The sequence below is a fragment of the Watersipora subatra genome, chromosome 3 (assembly GCF_963576615.1).
Source record: "Watersipora subatra chromosome 3, tzWatSuba1.1, whole genome shotgun sequence".
NCBI lineage: Eukaryota > Metazoa > Bryozoa > Gymnolaemata > Cheilostomatida > Watersiporidae > Watersipora > Watersipora subatra.
Window position 1 is genome coordinate 70,941,349 of NC_088710.1, and position 17,598 is coordinate 70,958,946.

Below are 17,598 nucleotides of genomic sequence, written 5' to 3' on the forward strand. Positions count from 1 at the left end.
GGAAAAGAAGTGTCCAAGTTTTCTCGTACCGGTTACGTAAAATTGGAGACAACGAAGAGAGTTTTTACTTAGATTGTTAGCATTTTAGCTGCAGCCATGAGTCAAATGCTGCCAATTCGTTTTCAAGAGCATTTGCAGGTTTGTGTGTGCAAAGTATATGTAATAATAAATGCTACTTGCATGTATGTTATTATTCCTAATTTATGGCTATTTTAGTTTTCAATGGTCGTTACAAATGAAAAAAGTTCATGTTTTGCCATCGAAATCGCTGCAGTTATGTAAAAGTTTGTTCATCATTTCTTAAGAATACAAAAGACGTTCGTGAACGCAACATTAATATGTTTTTTCTGCGAGTCAGTTCGAATGCTGACGATGGCTAGTGGAAGTTATATTGTCGACGTGATTACTAAGATGCATTTTAGTAACAGCGGAGATAATCAACCTTTCAGTTTGTTAGGTTTTGATGTATCGCTATACAGTAGCTATTTATTTGTTTCGTTGATAGTGCGTTCCTTTGGATACATCCGCATATTGTGGTTTAAATTGTTTAAACTTCCTGGCGTAAAAGTAGCCTTATAGCTTCATGAGCTTCGAGCTTGTAGCAACTATGGCATTATTTACTTTCAACGATAAATTGTAAGGTATATCATATATGCTAAACCTTATGATGTATTATATTATGTATAATTGTTTTTTTAGCTCACTGCTGTTGGCATTAATGCTGCCAACATTGGGTTCAGCTCTCTCACAATGGAATCTGACAAATTCATCTGTGTTCGAGAGAAAGTCGGTGATACATCCCAAGTTGTAATAATAGATATGAGTGATTCCTCAAACCCCATTCGGCGACCCATTACTGCAGATTCAGCCATAATGAATCCAGCTAGTAAGGTTATTGCATTGAAAGGTATGTTTAGACAATTTTGTGGCGTTTTTTAACTGCTGTAGCTGTCTCTCCACAGTTCTTTCGCTTGCATGTATGAAGTTAACATATTTTTGCAGCGGGTAGAACTCTCCAGATATTTAATATCGAAATGAAGAGTAAAGTGAAGGCTACAACAATGAATGAGGATGTTGTGTTCTGGAAGTGGATCACTGTTAATACCCTCGGCTTAGTCACCGAGTCTTGCATCTACCATTGGAGCATGGAAGGTAAGTTTGCTCAACTATTTTCAATTGGAGCATTATAGGCTGACTGCATGTTTGGTTGTTTTAATGAATTCATCATTGTATGGTAACACAAATGCGACTGTAATTGTTCAGGGTTGCTTTGCCCATAGCTAGTTCTTTTTGGTGTTGCAGGTGACTCTCAGCCCACCAAAATGTTTGACAGACATTCTAGCCTCGCCTCCTGTCAGATAATTAACTACAGAGTATCACATGACATGCAATGGTTGTTAGTTGTGGGCATCTCTGCACAAGTATGTATTTGTTTATTGTAGAATATTTGGTATAGTTGCTGTCCACCTTTGTTAGTTTTTTCTTGTGGTCTAAAATTAGGTTGTTGGCGCGTTGGTTTTGAATAGTTCAGCAATTAATTATATTTCAGCAAAACCGAGTTGTTGGAGCCATGCAGCTATACTCAGTTGAGAGGAAAGTGAGTCAACCTATCGAAGGTCATGCAGCAGCATTTGCTCAGTTCAAGTTGACAGGAAACCCTGAACCTTCAAATTTGTTCACTTTTGCTGTGAGAGGGACAGCTGGTGGCAAGGTTAGTATCGGTGATAAAGTGGATATGGGTAGTAAGGTGGGTCTGGGTGATAATGTCGGTCTGGCCGATATGGTGGGTCAGGATTGTAAGATAGGTCTTGCTGGTCAAGCGGGACTGGGCAATACAGTGAATGCAAGGAGTGCATGTATGTATCTCATGGGAGTTATTGATGACTTTGGCTATCCCTATAATAGCTTTCAGTGAAGACTGCACCAAGTCTTGATGAATACAGGCTCTAAATCTATCGTCAATCGATAGGACAAAGTGACACAAGTGCCGATGTTATCTCCTGATAGGCTAGATACCAGTCGTGGTGGTAGGTGTGTCATCAGCTGAGAGAGGGAGGCGTGTATCTAATGATTAGATTAACTCGATCAATACTGCAAATGTCTTGTCATCTCAGTAATTCTCTCATGTAAAAGCTAGTCAATTGATACCGCTGTTAGTCAGCTTGCTTTTCCAATCAATACCGGTCTTTTGGAAAGCTTCTATAACAGGATCTCTAGCTATTGTACAGAAAGCTTTTATAACAGGATCTCTAGCTATTCTATAGTAAGCTAAAGGTTAGAATGCGGCTTCCTCTTTCCATCACCTCTGACTTTTGGCCTGTTGCTATTGTAGTCGGCTCGCTGTACTGGAGTCATTTTATTAGTGTTTTGCTCTCATTGTTAGATTTAAAGAAAATAAAGATTTAGAGAAAAAGTATATTATTCAAGCAAATGTTCGAGTTGTTGTTGATTATACAGCAATCTGTCAATGAATAACTTGAATAAGTCAATGCATGATATTACATGTGAGCATTTATTCAGATAGCAATGCAAAATTACTCACTACATCCCGTTATACCTGTTATGCCTCTCATAGCTCTCGTCTCTGACACAGCTATGAGATGCATAACAGCATAAGCTATGATACAGATATGCATTCTGTGTGACCTGTATGATACTGATTGCTCTACCAGCTGCCATACACTGCTCTGTTTCACTTGTTATCATGACCTCCATAAGAATGCTCTAGTTCATTGCTTTTTCAACTTGTCAATTGTATTTCTATTCGTGACCAAAACCATTTTTCAGATCCCATCAGTTGTTTGTACTGGCTGTTAAACCATTTCTGAAATCCCCTCTACCTCATTTGTACTAGTGGTCGTACTATTTCTACATTTTCTCAAGTTCACTGGTCCCATTTTCCTTTTGCAGCTGCACATAATTGAGGTGGGCAGTCCTGTAGCGGGTAACCAACCATTTACGAAGAGAGCCGTCGATGTCTTCTTTCCTCCAGAAGCCCAAAATGACTTCCCAGTTGCCATGCAGATCAGCACCAAGTACGACATCATCTATCTTATCACCAAGTACGGCTATATTCACCTCTACGACCTTGACACAGGCACTTGTATATACATGAACAGGATCAGTGGTGATACCATATTTGTTACGGCTCCGTATGAGCCAACATCTGGCATCATTGGTGTCAACCGCAAGGGACAGGTAAACGCATGCGTTTATTCACTACTTTGCCTCTCTTTTGTATTTATCAGCCTTAGCAAGTCTTCCTAAAATTAATCTCAAATACATGACCTTGACCTGTGCTCGTTGCAGGTCTTGTCAGTTACTGTGGAAGAAGATAATATCATCCCATACATAACAAACTCTCTCAACAACCCTGACCTTGCTTTGCGCATTGCCTCCCGCAACAACTTGCCGGGAGCAGAAGACCTATTTGTCAGAAAGTTCAACAACCTCTTCCAGAGTGCCAATTATTCAGAGGCTGCCAAAGCAGCAGCACAAGCACCAAAGGTAAGTGTTTGGCTTTTAAGCGTATTACAGCATATGATGTTATTGAAGTAGTATATATCACAGCATGTGATTGTAGTAGTAATATATCACAGCATGTGATTGTAGTAGTAATATATCACAGCTTGTGATTGTAGTAGTAATATATCACAGCATGTGATTGTAATAGTAATATATCACGGCATGATGTTATTGTAGTAGTAATATATCACAGCATGTGATTGTAGTAGTATATATCACAGCATGTGATTGTAGTAGTATATATCACAGCATGTGATTGTAGTAGTAATATATCACAGCATGTGATTGTAGTAGTAATATATCACAGCATGATGTGATTGTAGTAGTAATATATCACAGCATGATGTTATTGTAGTAGTAATATATCACAGCATGATGTTATTGTAGTAGTAATATATCACAGCATGATGTTATTGTAGTAGTATATATCACAGCATGTGATTGTAGTAGTATATATCACAGCATGTGATTGTAGTAGTAATATATCACAGCATGTGATTGTAGTAGTAATATATCACAGCATGATGTGATTGTAGTAGTAATATATCACAGCATGTGATTGTAGTAGTATATATCACAGCATGTGATTGTAGTAGTATATATCACAGCATGTGATTGTAGTAGTATATATCACAGCATGTGATTGTAGTAGTAATATATCACAGCATGTGATTGTAGTAGTAATATATCACAGCATGTGATTGTAGTAGTAATATATCACAGCATGTGATTGTAGTAGTACTATATCACAACATGTGATTGTAGTAGTAATATATCACAGCGTATGATGTGATTGTAGTAGTAATATATCACAGCGTATGATGTGATTGTAGTAGTAATATATCATAGCGTATGATGTGATTGTAGTAGTAATATATCATAGCGTATGATGTGATTGTAGTAGTAATATATCACAGCGTATGATGTGATTGTAGTAGTATATATCACAGCATATCGTGGGATTGTGATTCAAAGTAACATAATCAAAATACTGTAAAACTCTATTTGACCGCTCTGACGCTTTTTTCAACCCTATAGTGATGTTTTATTAGAGGTGACTTTCAAATAGCTCGTCAGGATTTTGGGAAAACAAATTCCGAATGAAAAATGGGCGAAGCTAATGTCGCCTATATTTTGTACTCTTAAGCAACGTTAATGTCATCGGCCTCGGCATCTTTGCCGAACCATTTTTTATATACAGTGGAACTTCGGTTCTCGACCAATTCGGTTTTCGACCAAAAAAATTGAGATTTGTTCCTCTCGGATCTCGAACATAATTTCGGTTCTCGTCCAAACTGGAGCATGCGCATTGGAATTAAACGTTCGAACAGCTCCAGAAACAGCATGGAAACATTCGTTAACAAAGGGAGAAACGAGTTACGCTTCATAAATTCTTTACAAAAAAAGGGAACCATCTGAGGCGACGTCCCTCTATCGAAGAGATTTGCTAGATAGACAACTCCTCAAAACGAGTTACCCTAAATTGTTTTGGAGGATTCTCCTTCAAAGTTGTGAAGTAAGCGCGCCATTGCTGTTTATATTTTCTTTTTCACACGATTTTTGATGTAATTGATCTATTGTACTTTCCGCTGTTTCATTATCTATTTCTGCAATTTTTGGTGTTGCATCTTAACGTAGAATGTTTTCGATGTTTTAAGAGCAAAAAATACGAAATGTTTACATTTTGTTTTCTGTTTTCATCATCATAGATAAGAAAATATTTTATTAAAAATAAACGCGATCTATCTATCTATATCTTTTTATTTATAGTATGTAGGATAAAGTACAGTTTATGGTGTAAAATGTTAAAAACTTGCTTTTCTGAAGTTATCTTGGCTCGGAACAAATTAAAATTTACATACATTAATTCTAATGGGAATAATTGTTTCGTATGTGGAACAACTCGGTTTTCGAATAATCTTCTGGAACGGATTATGTTCGAGAATCGAGGTTCCACTGTACGTTAAACCATAACTCACGTACAACTTTTATCGTATGTGCTAGGTAAATCAGACACGCTGATTCCGATTTTGTACGCAAAATAAAGATTGGTCCATTAACCTTCAAAGTCATTAAGGCTTATTTAAAGCGTTTCATTATCCGTCACGAAAACAACACAATCGGCATTACAAGCTCCGCCCATAAATATGTGACGAAACCTAGCTTTTTCAGGTACGTAAGTTAGGGATGTTTAGTCCGATTTAGAATAATGGAGATGGGTGTCTTGAAACCCATTATTATCTAAATCCAGCCTGTAAAATAATCCGTCTTTTTTGAAATGTATATAAACTATTGAAAATTGCTAGTAGCTTGTTACATGTTTAAATAGGCTGAACGCCGAGAAAAATGAGCTCAAAAGGCGCGGTTTTATCACAAGCTGGCGTTGTTATCGCGCTTTTTTGAGCGTTTTTAAATATGCAATGTTAAATAGCTTATCTACCTTTCAAAAAATACTGAGATTATTTTCAAGGCTGAATTTAGATATTAATGGATTTTAAAACACCCATCTCTATTATTCTAAATCGGTCTAAACATCCCTACTTAACTTCCGTTCCTAAAAAGCTAGGTTGCGTCACGTATTTATGGGCAGAGCTTGTTATGCCGATCGTGTTGTTTTCGAGACCGGTATTAAAACGCTGTAAAAAGCCTTCATTACTCTTGAAAGTTAGTGGACCAATCTTTATTTTGAGTACAAAATCGGAATCAGCGTGTCTGATTTACCTAGTAAATACAATAACGGTTGTACGTAACAGTTATGGTTTAAAGTATCTAACCGAATTGAACAAGGAACTACTATGACTAAAAATATTAGCTGGGTCCAGTTATTAATTATTTCAATAGGGTCACTTTGCAAGTTTACAAGAAAAAACTGTAAAGCTTTGGGGTTGAAAAACTGACTTAGGTATGTCATATTATTGAATGCTATTACGTTGTATGGTGTTCCTCAAGAGTATTCTCATCGTTCATCAAAATGACTTTGATTGTAAACATGTCAGATTGTAAACCATATTATGAACGATTCTGAAGACAATGAATATGATTTAGACATAAGTGATTTTGAATTGGATTGTAGTTCTGATGGTTGTAACCATTGAACTTAAAACCCCTGGAATGGCAATCATGTGACTTTTACGTTGATAATAATACGTAAACGTATGCGCCATATTGGAGAGCTAATCGAATGCTAGTTCCGTTTGTAAACAAACTGAAAAATGACAGAAATGTACATGTTGAATAGTTATTTTCCAGCTGGGTGTTAATGAAAGCTACTCCTACACAACGTTTGGAGTGCCCTGATAGAAGAAAACCTATTTATAACATATGGAGTAGGATATATCAAATGATAAGTAGATGTATAACAGATTTTCGTGGACCACATATGTTACTCATACAAACTGTTGTATTACAAATGCATAAACCCAGCAAATGATATATTCAGGCAGATGACAACTGTTCCATTATATTAAAATTTATATTACATATGCATAAATGCATATGGAAAAACTTAGCACATGAAGTATTTCGATAAAAACAACACATAGGTATGCTGCCAAAACAGAAACTGTTTTCAAGATTTAAGTGATAATAGCTTATGAATGTATGATATGTATAATACAGTATCTGTAAAAGATGGAATGAACTACTGCAACAACTGAACGGAAATTAAAAACCGTTGTAATAGAGAATAATCAAAATAATGCAAACAAGGAAATGCAGGAATTAGTGTAATCAGATGATTAAACTTATACATACACGTTACAGAGACTGTGTAAAAGGAGATTTGTATAGAAGTGGATATTGAGCCAAGGTGCATCAGTTTCTTAGAACTAAATTAGATTAGGAATAACAGCACAACAACAGCTGCAGATGAATATTACAGTGATTATATTGTTACTGGCCTTTAAAAAGTACTACTTTAGTATTGTATGCCACAAAGATGCACCTTGCAGTTTGAGTGCAGGATTTTAGCATAATGATGCTGTCGGAGATCATAAAACGACTAAGGTTTTTCATCAATTATGCAGTGGTTGGATATGCCATCTGCCGTATCCGTAAGGTGTTTCCCAAAGCATAACACATCACTAGATCTTACACTACTGATAAAATACCACACAATGGAGTGGATCTGGCTTTGTATTAATACGAAAGTATTGATCTGCAACTAGCAGGATCCTGATGACATCGTCTGATGGACGCACCAATCCTCCATTGTTTTGTAGCTTGAGTAGAGTATAGAGATGTCGGTGCTGGATATTTGACTTAGTGGTAACCAGCAACTGACGGCTAATGTCACGACAGCACTTTAGTTAGCTTTTGCACAATGTAGCCAGCTATATAGACTATATTGTTACCCATAACAGAAATTTGACATCTGAAATCATTGAGTTCCACAAACTGATCAACTTCTGGAGTAGCCTGTATGATGAGAATCTCGTTTTGAGCAGTAACATTACCTGTCTTACTAGCATCTGATTCTGCACCACATTTGATGATAAGTCTGCGAAGGTAGCCTTAAACTGAGTAACAGTAGGATTATTATTCCAACCCCCTAAACAGAAGCATCAATTATAACAATTACATAAAATCAACAAAAATTAATGTCTTAGTCACATAAACATAGTACCCTTAATAAACAACCATACAAGTAATAAAATAAATGAAAATAAAACAGCTCAAAATGCTACCATATCGCTATGTAAAATGAAAATGTAGCAATTTTCACATTACATTACATTAACATTTGATAAAAAGGACAGCATAATTTATGCGTTGGACATTAAATCCCAGAGACGAAAATGAAGAATCACAGAGAACAGATCACACAACTGCTAAGCTGCAGACATATTCATAGGCACTTGCTGTGGCAGCTGTCACTGTTTTGCGTGCTGTTTGAGGTTTCTAAATTTTTTTTAGATAACAGCTACTTTAAGTTGAGCAACCTTGCAGCACTGTGCTTAACAATATGGTTTTAAATTTAATCATTGAAAAGTATCATTCAACATTGAAAAATATTACCTTTAAATGGCTTCAGTCGAACGTTTTAACCTGCTGTTAGAACATAGATCATTGAAATGTTCGTTGCAGATAAGTGCTCAAGGATCAGGCTTATTCACCCTTCTGCGGTTGCGATACCATTGTAAATAACGGGAGTTCTCAGTTGCTTTGTTTGGAAATCTAAAAATTAAAATGAAACTGTAGTAGTTAGTTAGCAACAGTAGTAATAACAATAGTATTATTACTCTCTATCTCCTTACTGCTAGCTAGATCCAGGTACAACAATAAATAATATTATAAGCACGACAAACACTTCCTTCAAGTATAAATATTTAGAAATAACCTAATGGTTTGTAGTTCCAAAATATTAATATAAAAAAAATTCAAAATTTAAATAATAAAAAACCTTCGTTCTGAAGGAAGAACATTTCACTCACTAGCTTATAAATTTATCTAATCACCGACAAAATACAGTCAAACTCATACACTCAGTAGTGACACTGATCGACTCTCACTCACCCAGTGACTAGTGTAGTAGAACTAACTAGTGGCAGTACTAACTAGTAGTAGCACAACTATTAGTAGTCGTAGACTTGAGCAATAGTAACAGAACTAGTAGTAGCAGTGACTCACTTGTGAAATGTCATGCCTTTTCCTTTAAAAGTCCATTCTTGCGGTTTTTGCAGTTCGTGGAATAGCAATAGCACTGTGCACCTACACCCTTATCTCTCGTACATAAATTATTAGTAGCAATCTCAGTAGTCTGTTCCTTTGATTGAGCGGTGTATTCGTGACCTTCCATAGCTGTTAAATCTGAAATTAGATTTCTTTCTCACATTGAACACAATGAAATTAACTTGAACATTAACTGATAATGGCGTCGACCGGATTTCCGTACTCGCGAATGACCTCTTGCCATTCCAGGGGTTTTAAGTTCAATGGTTGTAACAATCGATCTTCTCAGGTAGATCGTCACTAAAGCTATGGCAACCACTACTGTAAAAACAAAATAATTGTTAATGATGTAACTGATTCATGATTAATTTATTAGTACCATTTTATGGACACTTTTTTATCGATCACTTTCTATTATGTGTTCAATAAAGAACAAAGAATGTCAGGAAGGCGATCAAACAGAGGTGGCATTTAATTAAAGGGTGGTGCTGTATTTTTCAACTCTTCTGCTGTAGTGGCGTTCTATTAGAGGTGGCATTTAAAGAATGTGGCATTCAAATTGAGGTTTTACGGTATATTGCAATTTTACAAAATACAATTTAGTCTCGTCCCTTGGTAAAGTTAACACTCAGATTCTGATAGTTGTTTTCTTTTCAGACATATCTCAATGACCTTGGATTGTATTTTTGATTCTATCCTATTACTAGGGCGCGGCAAGTCTTAAGTATATTGCTGAATTATGGTAATGTGAAATATATTGTAATACCGTTTTATGCAGCAGTCCTTTTTATATTTCGGGCCAAATAGTCTTATTTTAAATTGTTGAGTGTACATGTTTTGCTGCCAGTTCGAAATCATCTACAATCTCATATCTACGATCTCAATCTCACAAGCCAGTTTTAATTATCAAGAGTTGGTCAATGAATTTACATCTAAAATATTATTTTAGCAGCATCTTGAATGTGGGTAAATTTGTTCATAAAAACGCAATATGATCAGTCACTTTCTTTTTAGGAGGGTGGCACAAGAATTCAAACAAATCATAGCCCATAATCCCTGTTTACAGTTTGCATGTTTTGCTTTTAAAAATTGTAAGTGCTGTATGTTGTATAAAAGCAAGATATAACATGGAGTAGTAATAACTTAACCCGACATACTAAATATTGCAATAACAGTCTACTATAGTTCGCATATAAAGTTGGTGATACGCAACTGGCTAAAGGTTTTCTTTATTGTAAATTACTTGAGGACATTAAGTTTGGTAATAATGCGAATGGATGTATGTAGGTATTAGGGTTTGTTTTCCCATCTGTGAAACTGTTGATCATTAATACATTGTTCTACAAAAATTGATTGTAAATATGACGTAGTAATACTGCTCTACCAATCGCCATGAAGTTTTCATTCAGTCTAGCTAAAAATGAGCCTCCATTGCTATAATGATAATAATAAGTCATATACCCTACAGGATGAATTTATTCGCGTGTGAACGCTGTCACTCTCTATTAAGAGTTAACCCTATTGCGGCTGGCGATACAGTTAACCCTACGCATGCGCACACCACGTGTTTCGGTTTCTATTACAACCATGAGTCGATCATGCTAAGCTATAAATTTCTTGCTGTGTTCAGAGGTTTTCACGAATATTCATCGATTTGGAGGCTTTTGATGAACCAACAACTTGTGGTAAGTAATGAGTTTTTTTTTCAAAACCATATACTAAATTAATAATTGAATTTTACTTTGGTTCTTCGGTAAAACACTATATTTATTTTTCCATCCCTACCGCTTCGTTATTTGTTTTAGTGTGAGAGATTTTTCATCATACACGGAGGTACAATGACTGCAATGGTGGTAGATGTCATTCCTAGAGAATCACCAATCATTCAGAGAGGTCTTGAAATTGAGTTAGAAGTGACCGCAGCTGCTAACGAGGAGAATATATCTGTTTTAAAAAGGAACAAAAACGCCTTTACGGGCACAAATTTTTTGCCAACTGGCAGAACTTTCCAAATAGCAAGCCACGAGGAGAGTGCTGATGATAGCTCCCTTACCAGCCATGTAGTAGCGAGAGAATCGCCTTGAACATCTACCAAAGACAGTGACAGCGACATAGAGCTGCTATTACCAAAATAACTAGTCAGAGCACTATTACACGCTAGTATTTACTTATCAAGAGTATCAGTGTAATTTAATTGCCAGAGAACCGCCATATGGGCAAATGTTTTTTATTTACGCTATTCATCATTTGTAAAATTTTATTTGTATTTGAAATATTTTATTTGTACACTCAAGTTTGTAATAAGTTATAATATATCTATACATGAAATAGAATATATAATATAATCATGTTTGCTGCAGCGATATCAAGAAGTTGTTGTTGATGAAGGGGTCTAGGTTGACTAGTTGCTTCTCTGCCAATATTCCTGCCTCGGTGAATATTACTACTTGTCTTTAGTTTTCATAATCAGAATACCGGTAGGTGCTGTTTCATTCTCAATCTGCAGTGAACACAAAAGAAAAATATTAACATGTATAAAGGAAGTACAAAAACAATAGCTGAAGTATTTAATGAACGCGATCAGTTCTTAAACAAAAGAATCAACTAACACAGTTAATTATGGAAAAACATATCTGCACTGCAAATCAAATACATACCATAATGTCCAGATCAGAATCATTATCGTCCTCAACTTCAGTATTAGAAGCTGATGGAGTTGATTTCAATGTAAAAAGACTAAGGGAGATTTTTGCGATTAACGATGCCAATGCTAATAGCTTGTGAAAACCTGAATAATTTTGTAAAGAAATGTGATGCATTAGCAATGGGGTTAACTCGAAGCCCCGGCGACTATTTTAATAGGGTTTTGGAACTCAGCTATGTTTAGCATTTATGTCTAGCGACTAGTATTTAAATTTGAGGCAGTAGTTATTCTCCCTTGTAATTAAAAATAGAACTGGATTTAATAATTCGCGGAATTGACTGTTCGCAAAATCGGGAATTTTTATATCCATCGAATATTTTCATCCTGTAGGGTATGAGTAGCAGCTATCAAATATTTTTGGCATTATTTATAATGGAGATCACTTTATAATACCTGTATAGCTATAGCATCAGTTTATAATACCTGTATAGCTATAGCATCAGTTTATAATATCTGTATAGCAATAGCATCAGTTTATAATACCTATATAGCAGTGGCATCAGTTTATAATACCTGTATAGCAGTGGCATCAGTTTATAATACCTGTATAGCAATGGCACATTCTCTCACAGCACTTAGTCACTGTGTGTCAAGATGTTCAGTTTCCTTTGTTGTATCTGTCAGTTCTTGAAGGAGTTGTCAAGCGGTGCTATAAATTTCCAGGGCATTCTAAGGACTCCTCAGACTATTCAAAGGTTCCAACAAGTTGCAACCCAGCCTGGCCAGACCTCACCTTTGCTTCAGTATTTCGGCATCCTGCTTGACCAGGGCAAACTCAACAAGTATGAATCACTAGAACTTTGTCGGCCTGTGCTCCAGCAGGGCCGTAAGCAGCTCATAGAGAAGTGGCTCAAGGAAGAAAAGGTATGCGTCTACTGTCTTTAACAATAAGTTTCATAGTCTGAAGTAGGTTATTTGGTAATATAAAATTGAGTGAAATAAAATGACGTTTCAGCTGGAATGTATGCATCTACATATGAAGTTGATACATTTCAGTTTGCTTTGTATATCAAAACCTTTCTGTTAAAACAAATATTTTTATAAGAACAACATTGTATTTTGTTTAACAACGGTAAAAAACAACAAATATTTGAAGCATAAAACAAATTTGCATTATATAAAATTGTCAAAAGCTAAATGCACAGATTATAATCATGTGTGAAAAATAAATTGGTAAAATCATTATTGTTACATTGAGGTTTCATGACTACCTTACAGACCTGTGAATTGAAGTATAGACCGCGTGCAATATCAGTATTAGAATGTCAGAAGGAAATATGTGATATAACTTACTCCATTTTACACGTGATATAGTTTATATTAATTTGATTTATAAAGTTTTATGCTTTATTTTAATTGCTACTAGCTTTTCTGCTTTTAGTTTTAATGCTTCAAGAAATTTTGGACGTCATATGTTGAAAATTATGTTATATGTTGAAACAAATATTTGTTCAAATTCTGTCGTTTATCGAAAGGTTTACACATCAAGGTTGAACCTTATGAGATATTTGAGAGATGCAGTATGCCAGCAAGGTAGATAAGAACGCGAGCGTATATTGTGTGAGTCGATACACTTTCCAATGTATTATACTCAGCGTGGTACTAGGCAAGATTGGTATCACGTAGCTAGCCATAGTGGCTGGATGCAATGCCTTAACAAGGCGTTTACAATATATGTACTTGTATTTCTTGCAGTTGGAGTGTTCAGAGGAGTTGGGAGATTTGGTAAAGACAACTGATCCAACATTGGCTTTGAGTGTCTACCTTAGAGCCAATGTGCCCAATAAGGTATTGTTCACCGCATCTTGGCACTCTCTTCTGCTCTTCATTCTGTTTGAGAACAATCTTACTGATTAAGGTATACATATACATATGATGTGAACATTGAACTATTGTGCAGGTCATCCAATGCTTTGCTGAGACTGGTCAGTTCCAAAAAATCATACTTTATGCCAAGAAAGTGAACTTTACGCCTGACTATGTATTTCTCTTGAGAAACATCATGAGAATCAACCCTGAGCAGGGGACACAGTTTGCGCAGATGCTTGTTGCTGATGATGAGCCAATGGCAGACATCAACCAGGTAACGTCTATCGATTCTTATCCCGACACCAGCCTTAGCTATGAGGAAGCCTTTCTAATCGTATACAAGTACATGTATATCCAAATTACACTTGTTCCTTTTACAGGTCGTAGATGTGTTCATGGAGGCCAACATGGTGCAGCAATGTACTGCTTTCCTCCTCGATGCACTCAAGAATAATCGACCTTCGGAGGGCCCCCTGCAGACGAGACTGCTCGAGATGAACCTGATGCATGCACCCCAGGTGGCTGATGCTATTATGGGCAACCAAATGTTCACGCACTATGATCGACCACACGTGGCACAGCTCTGTGAGAAGGCTGGACTACTGCAAAGGGTGTGTAATTTATAATTTTCTTAGCATCCCATTCATTGCTGGATTCATGGAATTTATATCTCCAACCTAGGCGAGTTTATTACTCCTGCTGCTGTGTCGTGTTTACAGGCATTAGAACACTACACCGACTTGTACGACATAAAGAGAGCAGTTGTGCACACTCACATGCTCAACACTGATTGGCTCGTCAACTACTTTGGCTCTTTGTCCGTTGATGACTCCCTCGAGTGCATCAAGGCCATGTTGCAGGCTAATCTCAGACAGAATCTTCAGGTCTGCGTACAAATTGCCACCAAGTATCACGAACAGCTCGGCACAAATGCCGTGATTGAGCTCTTTGAGACGTTTAAAAGCTTTGAAGGTTGGTATCCACTAAATTTGTAAATAATAGCCGATGTCTGGTGAACAGCTCATTTTGAAATATTTTAAAAGACTGTTGGAAATTAATTTTAGTAGTCATGAAAACTTCAAATGAAGTATGACACTTTTAGAACTCGTCACCGTAGTCTGTTTGGAAACCAGCACTGAGTAATTGAAGTTTTTTGGCGCATCAAAGTTGTTCTAGGAAAAATGCAGTTTTTTTCCCACATGGCGAGATTATAGGCCATTGTTTATGATTACAGGCTAGTGTTTATGATTACAGGCTAGTGTTTATGATTACAGGCTAGTGTTTATGATTACAGGCTAGTGTTTATGATTACAGGCTAGTGTTTATGATTACAGGCTAGTGTTTATGATTACAGGCTAGTGTTTATGATTACAGGCTAGTGTTTATGATTACAGGCTAGTGTTTATGATTACAGGCTAGTGTTTATGATTACAGGCTAGTGTTTATGATTACAGGCTAGTGTTTATGATTACAGGCTAGTGTTTATGATTACAGGCTAGTGTTTATGATTACAGGCTAGTGTTTTAAACCTTACATGTTCAAATCTTGAAATTAAATTAATGATGTAAAAATGGTGCATTAATTGGTATGATTTTTGACGCATTTTAGAATTTGGTTAACTTAGTGTGGTGAAACAAGATGCCACGGATTTTGTCACACACCATGAAGGTGATACAGCATGTCTATGCGGGCATCTGTTGTGAATTCAGCATAGTCTAAATGTCAACATAGCGACATTTAGCAAGATGTTAATTTCCAATACATCCAAGGCACTATAAGATTTCTCAATACATTGAACCAATGTTGTTAAATTTTTCTGGTAGGGAAGACCAGCGACTTGTATTGTCATAACATAATGGGACTGCATAACTAGGCCTGCTTAGAACGTTAGTGCAACAACTGCATGCCTTTCAGTTTCTTCTAACTTTAATTTTTACATGCAAATAAACAGTGTATTTTCTGAACTTGTGATGCTGTGATGTCTGTGATGCTTTGGGCAATTTAAGAAACTGCTGTTAGAAGTGTGTTTCTCTCTCAGTTTACAAAATTAAAAAGGCATACCTAACCCTGGTTACCCACCATTGAGTAAAGGCAGTTTTCAATTCAAGCTGTGTCCTGTTTTAATTGATGCTGTTCAAGTCATCTCCTCGTTTATTGTGCAGGTCTATTCTATTTCCTCGGGTCTATTGTCAACTTCTCTCAAGAAGCAGATGTACATTTCAAGTACATCCAGGCTGCTTGCAAAACTGGACAGATCAAGGAAGTTGAAAGGTATGTCCCTCTCTCAACTTACATCTTGTTTTCAATGATATAAATGAGTTTGAATATAATATACTCGAATGGTATTTTAGTTAGTCTAGGACTTGCATTTTCCATTTAGAATATGCCGTGAGAGTAACTGCTATGACGCCGAGAGGGTGAAGAACTTTTTGAAGGAAGCAAAGTTGACAGATCAGCTGCCTCTCATTATCGTCTGTGATAGGTTTGACTTTGTGCACGATCTCGTTCTTTACCTCTACAGAAATAACCTCCAAAAATACATAGAGATTTATGTGCAGAAGGTATGTTGTGCTGTTCTAGTTCGCTATGCCGGCTCATAGTGTGTTTTGTTCAATTTGTCTGCGTTTAGGTAACTTCCTGTATGCCTTTTACATTAAAATTTATATTATACTCACACGTGTTGCAAATTCTACTGTTGTCTTTTGAGGACAAGTCATGAGTGCAAGTTTTAGCTTCAAAATACGATTGGAATATTAGTAAATGCCTTTTACACCCATTCTACAATTTACAACATTCAGGTGAACCCTTCACGGCTGCCTGTGGTTATTGGTGGACTGCTTGATGTTGACTGTAGTGAGGATATCATCAAACAGCTAATCCTAGTTGTCAAAGGTAACACCGATTATTTCCTAATTCAACCTTCTCCGACAGCTCACCACTACTTTGTGTTTCTCATATATTCGCAATATCTGACCGAGCGAGCCATTTCTTTGTAGGTCAATTCTCTACAGATGAGCTCGTAGAGCAAGTAGAGAAACGCAACAGATTGAAGCTCCTCCTGCCCTGGCTAGAGACTAGAATACATGATGGAAGCACAGAGCCAGCCACTCATAATGCTCTTGCTAAAATATACATTGACAGCAATAATAACCCTGAAAGGTACTTGTTGGTCTCTGTTGGTCTGGCTTCTCGCTCTCCCAATACTCATCTTACCTTGTCTATTCTTTATATGTTTCGCTGTTATTTACAGGTTTCTAAAGGAAAATCAGTACTACGACAGCCGCGTGGTTGGCAAGTATTGTGAAAAGAGAGACCCTCATTTGGCATTCGTCTCATATGAAAGAGGGCAGTGTGACATGGAGCTTATCAAGGTGCGCGTTTTCCCTTTGTTGTGCTTTGCCTGCAGCATAATCCTACCAGATTATTTATATTACCGTGGAGAGAAATAGCTGTCGAATCCTATGCAGTTATGATACTTATTTTTCCATAGGTGTGCAATGACAACTCTCTATTCAAATCTGAGTCGAGATACCTTGTGGCAAGGAGAGATCCGGAGCTGTGGGTTGAAGTACTCAATCCAGCTAATGAGTATAGGCGCCAACTCATTGACCAGGTTTGTGCTTCTTCCGTCTCCATATTCTTCAGTTCTGTTTCTGCTCTATTCTTTTCCTGACGAAGTGATCATAAATACTATACCAACTTGCAGGTTGTGCAAACAGCCCTGAGTGAAACTCAAGACCCAGAAGACATCAGTGTGACGGTAAAGGCCTTTATGACTGCTGACCTGCCAAATGAGCTGATTGAGCTTCTGGAGAAGATAGTGTTGGACGGCACTGCTTTCAGTGAACATAGGTAACTATTAAACACCTAGATAGATACCTGGCCTCTTC

The 17,598-nt window shown here is 36.7% G+C and overlaps 1 protein-coding gene across 1 annotated transcript in view; it reads left to right on the forward strand.

The window, feature by feature from the left end:
- Positions 1-17,598, forward strand: part of LOC137389881 (clathrin heavy chain 1-like) — a 25,671-nt gene continuing 8,073 nt past the window's right edge. The window contains exons 1-19 of the mRNA XM_068076035.1: positions 1-138; positions 700-907; positions 1,003-1,152; positions 1,303-1,421; positions 1,550-1,711; positions 2,911-3,198; positions 3,310-3,507; positions 12,563-12,763; positions 13,595-13,687; positions 13,800-13,982; positions 14,089-14,319; positions 14,428-14,680; positions 15,871-15,979; positions 16,089-16,269; positions 16,507-16,600; positions 16,705-16,867; positions 16,959-17,079; positions 17,199-17,321; positions 17,415-17,560. Of these exons, the coding sequence (XP_067932136.1) occupies positions 97-138; positions 700-907; positions 1,003-1,152; positions 1,303-1,421; positions 1,550-1,711; positions 2,911-3,198; positions 3,310-3,507; positions 12,563-12,763; positions 13,595-13,687; positions 13,800-13,982; positions 14,089-14,319; positions 14,428-14,680; positions 15,871-15,979; positions 16,089-16,269; positions 16,507-16,600; positions 16,705-16,867; positions 16,959-17,079; positions 17,199-17,321; positions 17,415-17,560 (3,065 nt within the window). The 5' untranslated portion in view covers positions 1-96. The remainder of the gene's footprint in view (positions 139-699; positions 908-1,002; positions 1,153-1,302; positions 1,422-1,549; positions 1,712-2,910; positions 3,199-3,309; positions 3,508-12,562; positions 12,764-13,594; positions 13,688-13,799; positions 13,983-14,088; positions 14,320-14,427; positions 14,681-15,870; positions 15,980-16,088; positions 16,270-16,506; positions 16,601-16,704; positions 16,868-16,958; positions 17,080-17,198; positions 17,322-17,414; positions 17,561-17,598) is intronic.